This window comes from Durio zibethinus, chromosome 27 (assembly GCF_047325235.1).
Source record: "Durio zibethinus cultivar Kanyao isolate XHJ-2024 chromosome 27, ASM4732523v1, whole genome shotgun sequence".
In the NCBI taxonomy this organism is placed as follows: Eukaryota; Viridiplantae; Streptophyta; class Magnoliopsida; order Malvales; family Malvaceae; genus Durio; species Durio zibethinus.
Window position 1 is genome coordinate 14,793,047 of NC_143188.1, and position 10,889 is coordinate 14,803,935.

The 10,889-nt window shown below is 25.6% G+C and overlaps 1 protein-coding gene across 2 annotated transcripts; it reads left to right on the forward strand.

Moving 5' to 3' along the window:
- The first annotated feature begins 236 nt into the window (after positions 1 to 236).
- LOC111279766 (disease resistance protein RPV1-like) lies at positions 237 to 4,652 on the forward strand. 2 transcript variants are annotated; one of them, XM_089756681.1, is made up of 5 exons: positions 237 to 817; positions 1,267 to 2,380; positions 2,473 to 2,748; positions 2,867 to 3,519; positions 4,063 to 4,177. In XM_089756681.1, exons 1-5 carry the CDS (start codon positions 258 to 260, stop codon positions 4,157 to 4,159), a joined length of 2,700 nt encoding a protein of 899 aa, XP_089612807.1. In that variant the 5' UTR covers positions 237 to 257; the 3' UTR covers positions 4,160 to 4,177. The 2 variants fall into 2 exon arrangements, with proteins under 2 accessions (XP_089612807.1, XP_089612806.1); XM_089756680.1 differs by having other exon boundaries at positions 288 to 817; positions 2,867 to 3,976; positions 4,063 to 4,652.
- Positions 4,653 to 10,889: the final 6,237 nt, after the last annotated feature.

Consider the following 10,889-nt stretch of genomic DNA (forward strand, 5'->3'; position numbering starts at 1 on the left):
TATAATGATTTAAGTTAAAATAATAAAATGCGAAGGACGAAAGCAGGTTGAATTGAAAAGATAATATTGAAGTCTACATCACTGTACGTCCACTACTCCTCAAAGTCATTTTTCATTAATTTTGATTCCGCGTATGGATTTCTTTGGTCAGACAAAATGATTTAATGAACCTGATAGTGACTCTCCAAAAAAAAAAAAAAAATTTGCATTAATTTGAATAGTAACAATTAGTAATGACCCTTATTTGTAATTTTCAGATGGATGTACTAAGTTTCCACAAACCATTTTATCCGTCGCATTTTTTTGTTTGTTCCATGGCCGCTAAAGGTTTCGCCGAAGCATCTTCTTCTGGCTTCAAATGGAACCATGATGTCTTTCTAAGTTTCAGAGGCGAAGACACTCGGAAGAACTTCACGGATCATCTCTATGCAGCTTTGGTGAGAGATGGAGTGGTTACCTTCAGAGATGACGATGCACTTCCCAGGGGAAAAGACGTCTCTTCGGAGCTCCTCAAAGCAATCGAAGAATCAAAACTTTCTATAGTGGTTTTCTCTAAAAACTATGCTTCTTCCAGGTGGTGTCTTGATGAGCTTGTCAAGATTATTGAGTGCAAAAACACAACAGGCCAGGCTGTTATTCCAGTCTTTTACGATGTTGATCCATCTGATGTCCAGAAACAGATCGGAAGTTATGAAGAAGCTTTCGCTAAACACGAAGAACAGTTTCAAGATAAGATGGAAATGATCAAAAAATGGAGAGAAGCACTTATGGAAGCTGGAAATTTATCGGGTTGGGACCTTCGAAGCATGGCAAACGGGTAATATTTAATTTTTAAGATGAATCATCCAAAAATTTTAAAATATATACGTGTGTACATCTTCGTTTTTAAATAAAAAAATTAAATGAAACTAATTTTAATTGCTAGATAGTGCTATTAAAATTATTATGTGCGCCTAATTTTAAATTCTTGTAGTCAATTTATATCTTAATATAAATTGTTTTTTTATGTTTGACGATTTAAATGTTAAAATTAATAGTGAAATTCTACCCTAACTATAAATACCTGAAAAAAGTGTCCTTCAAAAAATTATCGAAATCTCATTTATATATTAAGTGATGAATCTTAAATAATATTTATGATAATTGATTAATTGTAGTATTGTAATCAAGATAATTAAAAATATTATATAACCAAAAGTGAGTGTTTACTGATAATCAAATTTTCCTATGTTTTTCTTGTATTCTTTATTGTAAATGATTTCACAGATATGAATCGAAATTCATTCAAGAGATTGTCGATGATGTTATCAAAAAATTAAACCGCAATATTCACAATATCTTGCACATCGCCACTTATCCAGTAGGTCTAGAATCACGTATCAAAAGGGTGATGAGATTATTAGATATTAGATCTGAAAAAGTTAGCGTAGTGGGCATCTATGGAATGAGCGGGATAGGTAAGACCACCATCGCAAAAGCTGTCTACAACCTAATGGTCTGTGAAGGATTTGAAGGATGCTGTTTCCTTTCAAATATTAAAGATGAATCGCAGCAACCTAATGGTCTTGCTAGGATGCAAGAGAGGCTCCTTTCTGACATCTTGAATGGGAAAAAATTCAAGATAGATAATATTGACAGGGGTGTCAATTTAATCAAGGAGAGGCTTTGTTGTAGAAGAGTTTTTATAGTTCTTGATGACTTGGATGAGTCAGCACAATGGAGACCAATAGTTGGTGATCGGAAGTGGTTCAGTCGAGGAAGTAGGATTCTCGTCACAACCAGAGATGAACATTTGCTGACTGAATTGGAGGTGGATGAAAGATACAAGGTTGAACAATTGAATCATGAGGAATCAATTCAGCTTTTAAGTTGGTATGCATTTAGGAGGCCTGCTCCAGAAAAAGATTACTTCAAACTTTCCTATACTTTGGCGGAGCATGCTCAAGGACTCCCCTTAGCTCTTGAAATTTGGGGTTCTTATTTGTTTAAAAGAAGTCAACCAGAATGGAAAAGTTTTGTTGGAAAATTACGAAAGGCACCTCACCAACAAATTCAAAAGAAGCTTAGGATAAGCTTTGACACACTAGATGATGATCTTTTGAAAGCCATATTTCTTGATATTGCATGTTTCTATGTTGGGATGGATAAAGATTATGTGATGACAATACTAGATGGTTGTGGATTCTTTCCAGAAATTGGTATGAAAGTTCTTCTTGAAAGGTCTCTTATAGCAGTTAACCCATTTAATAAGCTAGAAATGCATAACCTACTCCGAGACATGGGAAGAGAGATTGTTCATGAAGTATCACCATCTCACCCAGGATATCGCAGCAGGCTTTGGTTTCACCAGGATGTAGTAAATGTATTAACGAAACACATGGTAAAAAGTTAAATGCATTTCGTAAATAAATCTAAAAATGTACTATATGCTATACTTAACTAGAATTAATAATATTCTTTATTTGTATTTAGGGGACGGAGGCTGTGGAAGGTCTCAGCTTAGGTGTGCCAGCACTAGAAGATGATCTTATAACCACCAAAGCATTTGCAAGGATGATCAACTTAAGATTGCTGGAAATCGATTCTGTACATTTCATCGGTTCCTATGAAAAAATTTCAGAAGAATTAAGATGGCTCTGTTGGCATCGATGTCCTCTTATGGTTTTACCGCCCAATCTTTATCTAGACAACTTGGTTGTTCTTGACATGCAATACAGTAGTATCAAAAAAGTTTGGAAGGAGACAAAAGTAATTAAAATCACTCTCACACTGCTATGTTTTTTCTTTTTATTTTGATGTTCTAGATCTTTTTTTCCTTAGCGCATATTATGGATTTACTGTTATTTTCTTTTTCTTATTTCAACAGGCTCTTCACAAGCTTAAAATACTAGATCTGAGCTATTCGGTATACCTTGGAGAGACACCAAACTTTGCCAAACTCTCAAACCTACAAAGACTTGAACTTGAAGGTTGTACAGGTTTAGTTGAGGTTGTTCAATCTATTGGACATCTGGAAAAACTTGAATTCTTGAATTTGGCAGAGTGCAAGAACATAAGTGAACTTCCAGACAGTATTTGCAACTTAAGATCTCTTGAGACAATGAACCTCAATGGCTGCTCGAAACTTTGTAGTTTGCCAGAGCATTTGGGTAAACTGGAAGCTGTGAGAAAGCTTGTTTTAAGTGGATCTGCTGTTACAGAGTTGCCTACTTCGATCGGACTTTTGAAGAACCTTGAAGATCTATCTTTGGCTGGACTTAGAAAAGAGTTACCTTCTAAGTCTTGGTTCTCATACTTTTTCTCATGGATCTCACCAAAAATTAGTGTGGGTTCTTCTTCTTTACTGCTACCAGCGACGTTCTCTCAGTTAAGCTCAGTAAGAAAGCTTAATCTTTGTGACCTCAACTTGTCTGACCATGAAATTTCCATTGACTTTGGGAGTTTCCATTTTTTGTGGAGCTTGAATTTAGGGGGAAACAACTTCTGTAACCTACCCGCAGGAATCAGCAACCATCCAAGGTTAGAGAGACTCGTATTGAATAACTGCAAAAACCTTCGATCCATTACAGAGCTTCCTAAAAATTTAACGGTCTTATACGCAAAGCATTGCACATCAATTGAGAGATACCCAAACTTATCAAACATAGGTAGAAAACTTTTTAGAGTCTCAATTAGTAATTGTCTCAAAGTAGCTGACATTCAGGGTTGGGATTGTCGCTCATTTCATAAATTGTTTTCTTGTTGGCCTCTTGGACGAGATCTTAACCAGCCAGAGGTCTCTCTCTATCTCTCTTTATACGCAAAGCAATGCACATCAATTGAGAGATACCCAAACTTATCAAATATAGGTAGAAAACTTTTTAGAGTCTCAATTAGTAATTGTCGCGAAGTAGCTGACATTCAAGGTTGGGATTTTCGCTCAATTCATAAATTGTCTTCTTGTTGGCCTCTTGGACGGGATCTTAACCAGCAAGAGGTCTTTCTCTATCTCTCTCTTTATACGTATAATGTATATTATCATGCATGATAATGTTCATAACTACTAGTATTTCTTTGAAACAGAAGTCGTTGTATTCCAGCTTTAGGTATTTGGAAGCTTACTTCCCAGCAAGAGAGGTGGCAGATTGGTTCGACTATAAAGAAATTGGATCTTCAATAGTGTTTTGTATGCCTTCAATCCCGATTGGTTTAGATCGAGGTATGATTGTGTGCGCAATCTATTCGGTCAATGAAGAATGTAATGACGAAAGCACTTCTGGAGCTTCTTTTACCATATATTTTAAGAATAAAACAAAGGGCTGCCAGACTTTTGATAGGTCACATCACGGTTCCCTCGATGGGAATATTTTGCAAGATCACGCGTGGGTGAGTTACATGGCACCTGGTTTGAACGATGATGTAAACGCTTTTATCGATGATGTAAACGCTGAAGAAGGAGATGAAATTGAAGTTTCAATTAAGCCGCATGGTGGAATTCTTGTGAAGAAATGTGGTATTCATCTGCGAATTCATGGGTAGATGGGGTTAAGTTTTAAGAGCCTTTATTGATTTATTTTATTTATTGTTGAGACCAATATTAATTTCATTAGTTGTCAATATCATAATAGAGAAATATTTTCAAAAATAAATTACATCTTAAAGATTTATTTGCATGATAATTGAGAGGTCAATAATTGAATGATAGTTTAATTATATATCTATTTATATATAAAAATATGAATTCTAAAATTTTTAAAAGTGAACGACATAAATATACTTACAAATTTTAAGAAATAACAAATTTGTCTTTAAATTTCTAGCATTTTTTATTTATGTATTAAAGATTATTTTTCATTAAATATATATAATTTATTAGTTAATTATTTAAATCAATCCAAAAGTGTTAAAAGTGAATAGCATAATTATCGTTAAGAATTTTTAAAAATAACAAATTTGCCATTAAATATATAATCTTTTATTCGATAGTTATTTAAATTTAAATCAATTAAAAATTTATGAATAGAATTTATATCAAATTAAATTACATTAAAAGTTTCTTTATGGGAAATGGTGGATGTGTTGTCGAAAATTAACCCAAATTTACTCTTATCTTTTTTTTGTTTAATTTCATAAGTAATAATTCAATTAAATTCATATAAAACATATTTCTCATCTTATAGGCTATGGCATACTATGAGTCATTGATATTGAACAAAACATAGGTAAAATCTTTCTTTTGTTACTCAATGAGTCATTATTTTAGTCTAAATTATTATATCATAACGTTTATAACCCAAAAACATTTAATTTTATCTTCAGTAAAATATAAATTTTTTTTTTCAAGATACAACCTAATTTACTCTTTATCTTCTTTAATAGTACATATCATAAGTCCTTAAATATATTTATAATATTTATTTATTTAATTTAGATCAATTAAAATTAAAGTTCATACAAAATTATTAATTAAATTACCAAATATTATTGAGAAAGAGTAATACATATATTGTGGTATGTTTGTATGTTTGAATTTTTTTTATTTTTTATGATAAATATACATTTATATGTTTAATGATTGCAATGATTGATTTATTTTACTATAATATTTCTAATCACTTTATGCAATCACGTTTTAACATTATAATGACTAAATGAATCTTTGCTTTATGAACATAATCTCCTGTTTATGTGAATTGTTACTGAACTTAGATTTTATTTTGTCTTCTATAGATTGATTCTTTATTACATCAAAGTTAATTTCAGTCAATCCTTATTTTTTATTTTTTATTTTAAATATTTTTTACTTAAGATATTTTAATGAAACCATAGTCAATATTGTTAAGAAACATTAATCTTGAAGGAGAAAAATTATTTGATATAATGTTAGTTGAGTTTTTTTTTTTTAATTCCATAAGTGGGTTAAAAAATTAACACATCACTCACTTATTTTTTCAATTAAATTTTTTTTTTAATATCACTCACTTATTTTTTCAATTAGTCTTTTTTAATATACTCTGAAGCTTAAAGGGTATGTGTATTATGTTACTAATATCAATTGTGAAATTTAAAAACTCTACTATCAATATATTTTATAATTTTTCCTTGAATAATATAAATTTATTTTTTTTCAATTAAGAATGCTCTAGAATATTTTTGTATTTTGATAGTGAAAAGTATTTTAGTCACATGATTAATTGTGCACGTTTTGTTGAATAATCAAAGCTTTGTTAGTTTTGTAACCAATTATTATATTCTTTGAATCAATAATATTATAGTTTATTTTCTGTTGTTTGTTTATATTCTTTAAGTATATGATTATTAATTTGTACTCTTATCATGAAAGCATCTATTTAATAATTATTTGTACTTTATCATTTATGATAAATACATATATCATTTATGATATCTACATACAAAAGTGTGAACTCTAAATAATATTAAAAGTGATTTTTTTTATTTGTTACACTCCTATTGATAATACATCGCATGCCAATCATGCATGTCCAACCAATTCTTCAATTCATAAAGAAAAGAAGACTTACAATTAAACTCATTAGTTGCACAATAATAAATTTGAAGTATGAGGATGTGGAATAAAATATGTTTATTTATATAATCTTACAATTAAGATCATAAATTAATTCAATTAATAATGTTAAATTATATATATAAATAAATAAGTGAATCAATTAATATTTCATATAGATCGTAAAATTATTAAATTAAGCTTTTTGTTATTCAGTGGGTCAATGTATCATAATATATATGAAAATGATTAAAAAAAAGTGTTGGATGACAAATGATAACATGACCTTTAATTTTTTTTCTCTTAATGCGTAAAAAGTGTATCACTTGGAATTTAGCCAACTTTACTATAAAAAATTTTATTTAAATTTTAGCTAAATATTTAGAATTCACAAACATATACATACTTTAGATTTTATAGCCTACCTTAAATAAGACATTCTATAATTAAGAAAATGTTTAATATATATCTATATTATATATAAAAAGTGATAATTTATTAAATTATCTCTATTTATTTTTATTTAATATTTTTTAATAAATTAAAATATTATCTATTTTTTATTTATTTTCTTATTAAAATAATTTTTCTTTGGTTAAGTCATTCATACCTCAACGCAAGCATTACAGCTAGAAGGCTTAAAATAGCTTTTCTACAAATAAATAATTTATTGTTTATAATATATTACACCTATTAATATGATTTACACAATTATATTAATTATAGAAGATTTAATGGTAAATCAATTATAATTTAGTAGTAAATGTATAACAATATAGTAGCAAATTATTGATAATTTTGTTATAAATTAGTGATAATTTAGACAAAATCAGTAATAATTTTATACTAAATTAATGATAACTGTATAGTAAATTATGGATAACTTAATATAAAATAATAATAACTTAATAGTAAATAAATAATAATTTAGTAGTAAATAATTGATAAAATAGTGTATGATAACATAATAATAAATACATAATAACATAGTGGGAAATAACAAATAACTTAACAATAAAATCATTTATACATAATTGTAAATGTATAACACATATTAGTAAATTAAAGATAACTTAATAAAAATAAATGATAATTTAGTAGTTAATTATTGATAACTTAGTAATAAATCAATGATAACTTAATAGTAAATTAATGATAACTTAATAGTAAATAAAATTCAGTTTAATATTCTCTCCATCCTAATAAAATTGTCACATTTTGATTTTTGTTGGTCAATTTTTTTTCAATTTTAATTACCTATTATTTTTTATTTATTATTGATAAAAATATGAAAACAATATTTTAAAAACTTTAAATGAAGTGGTTTCTAAATATATTTTTTGTAAAATTTAATTTATTAAAATATTTAAAATAATAGATGTCAAAGTCAAAAAAATTTAACTAAAAAGATCAACTGTGGCAATTTAATTGGGATAGATAAAGGGGGTAGTAATTAATTGACAAATTTAGTAATAAATCATAAAAATCTTAGTGATAAATTAATGATAATTTAATAGTAAATAATTTATAACTAAGTAGTAATTAATAATTAGAAATTAAAAGTAAATCAATATAACTTAATAGTAATCATCAGTAAATTAATAGTTAATCAATAATAATTTAATATAGTAAATTAGAGATATAACTTAATAGTATATCAATTATAATTTAGTAGTAAATTAGTAAAAATATAATAGTCAAATCATAATAACTTAATAATAAATCAATTATAACATTGTTGTAAATGCATAATAACATTGTTGTAAATTAACGATAACTTCATAAAAAATGATAACTTAATAGTTAATCATTAATAATTTAGTACTAAATCAATGAAAACTTAGTAGTAAATTAGTGATAGCATAATAATAAATTTAGTTTAGTTTAATAGTAATTAAATTATAAATTTAGTAGTAAATCATAAATAACTTAGCGATAAATCAATGATAATTTAATAGCTAATCACTAAAATTAAATAGTAAATCAATGATAACAAAATAACAAATGCATAATAGTATCATAGTAAATCATTAATAATTTAGTAGTAAATTATTGATAACTTAGTAGTAAATCACTAATAACATAATAGTAAAACATTGATAACTTAGTTATAAATCAGTGATAATTTAGTTATAAATCAATGATAATTTAGTTGTAAATTAGTTAATTATTAATAACTTTATAGTAAATCAATAATAACATTATAATAAATTATTAACAACTTAATAGTAAATTATCAATTACTAAGTAATAAATTATTTATAACTTAGCAGTAAATCATCTATAACTTAGTGATAAATCATGATAATTTAGTAATAAATCAGTGATAAGATAGTAACAAGTGAGTAGTAACTTATTTGTTAATTAGTGATAACATTTTTTTTATACTTAAAGTTACTAATGATTGAACCTTGGTTACTAGAAAGAGAAAAGGATTAGGATAAACTTACCATGAACTTATTCATTAAAAAAAGTTAGCAAAAAAATTCTAAATTTAAATGAAACAATAATGTTATATTATATAAAAAGAAAATTATCTCATATATTGTAATTAATTGATAAAATTAGTAGTATATCATAAATAACTTAGTAGTAATTCAATAATAATTTAGTATAAATAATTGATAACTTAATAGCTAACTATTGAAAACTTAGTAATAAATCAATGGTAATTAGTAAATGCATAATGATATAATAGTAAATCACTAAATTTAGAAATAAATCGCCAATAATGTAGTAATAAGTCACTTATAACTTAGTTATATATCAATGATAATTTTATCGTAAATCATCAATAACTTCATAATAAATTAGTTATAATTTTATAATAAATTATCAATAACTTGTACTAAATCATCAATAACTTAGTAGTAAATTATTTATAACTTAATAGTAAATCATTAATAATTTAATAATAAACCACTGATAGCGTAGTAATAAATTAGTAATGACTTAATTGTCAATTGATGATAAGATTTTTTATATTTGAAGTTTTTAGGGATTGAACTCTAGTTACTAGCAAGAGTAAAGTAAAAACTTAGTAATAAATTAGTTACAATAATAAATTAGAGTTAACTTATACGTAATTTATTGATAACTAAATGCTAAATCACTTATAATTTAGTTGTAAATCAGTAATAACAATAAATCAATAATAACTTAGTAGTAAATCAGTTTAGCTTAATAGCAAAGTCTAGATAACTTCATAGTAAATTATTCATATTTTAATACTAAATTAGTAATATAACTTAGCATCAAATCATCTATAACATGTAGTAGTAAATCATTACTAACTTAGTAGGTTTTTTTTTGGTTAAATATTGATATAGAGCTATATTTTTTAATATGTCTAACATATTTAATTCATTTAAAAATTTATACTAATTGCCATTTAATACTAAGGTATTGAGTTATAATATTTGTGGATATTTTTCACATATATAAATAATTAAAACAATATTCACGTACCAATTACTATAACAACATATTTTTATTAAAAAAATCAAATTTTGAAGTGAAAATTTGAAATAACTTTATCTATATTTGTATGACATTGATTGTCTATTTGATAATATTTTAATAGTAACTAGATTAATGCTATATCTTTACTAAAATAAATTGTTGTGTTTTATGGTATCATTTATAACATTATAGCAATTATACAAAAAATTATTGTCTTTAAATATATTTTTAAAATGAAAGAGAAAAATAATGAGTCTAAATTTATTAGAAAATACCATAGAAAAATTACCTATTAGTTATTTTCTCAGGTACATAATATTTTAAATTAAAATATATGATCTACTAATACTAATAATAGTATGAATTCTATAAATTATAATTTTAAAACAATATTGCTTAAATAATGAATTTTTTGCATGACTTATATTTAATATATAATTAAGTGTTCATCGAATAATGAAATTACTCCATTTTAATTAAAAAAGAGTTCAAATATTAAAAATATATTCACTATCAATTTTAAAGTCTAAGATTTAAAACATAGTTTACCTTTAAAATATATCTTTTGATATTTGTCTAAAATAGATCATATCTTATTAATCTTAAAATTATGATATTTCATTATTTAACAAACAATAATAATATTGAACCAAAGTTAATTGGAAAAAGTATTTGAATATTTAAAGAACTGCATTAAAAACTATTTGATTAGGATAAGGTATACCTTTAAGTAAAGTTTGTTATTTAAACTCTTAGTATAACATATTTTAGTAAGTTTTGTATATTTAACTACTTTTTAAGAAATCAGTATTTAATACTAAAGGTAGTTTTAGTCAATATCTCTTATAAATACATAAATAAACATCATGATTATTACATCAAGATACTAATAGTTTTTATTACTTCATATCCTTTTTTTAGA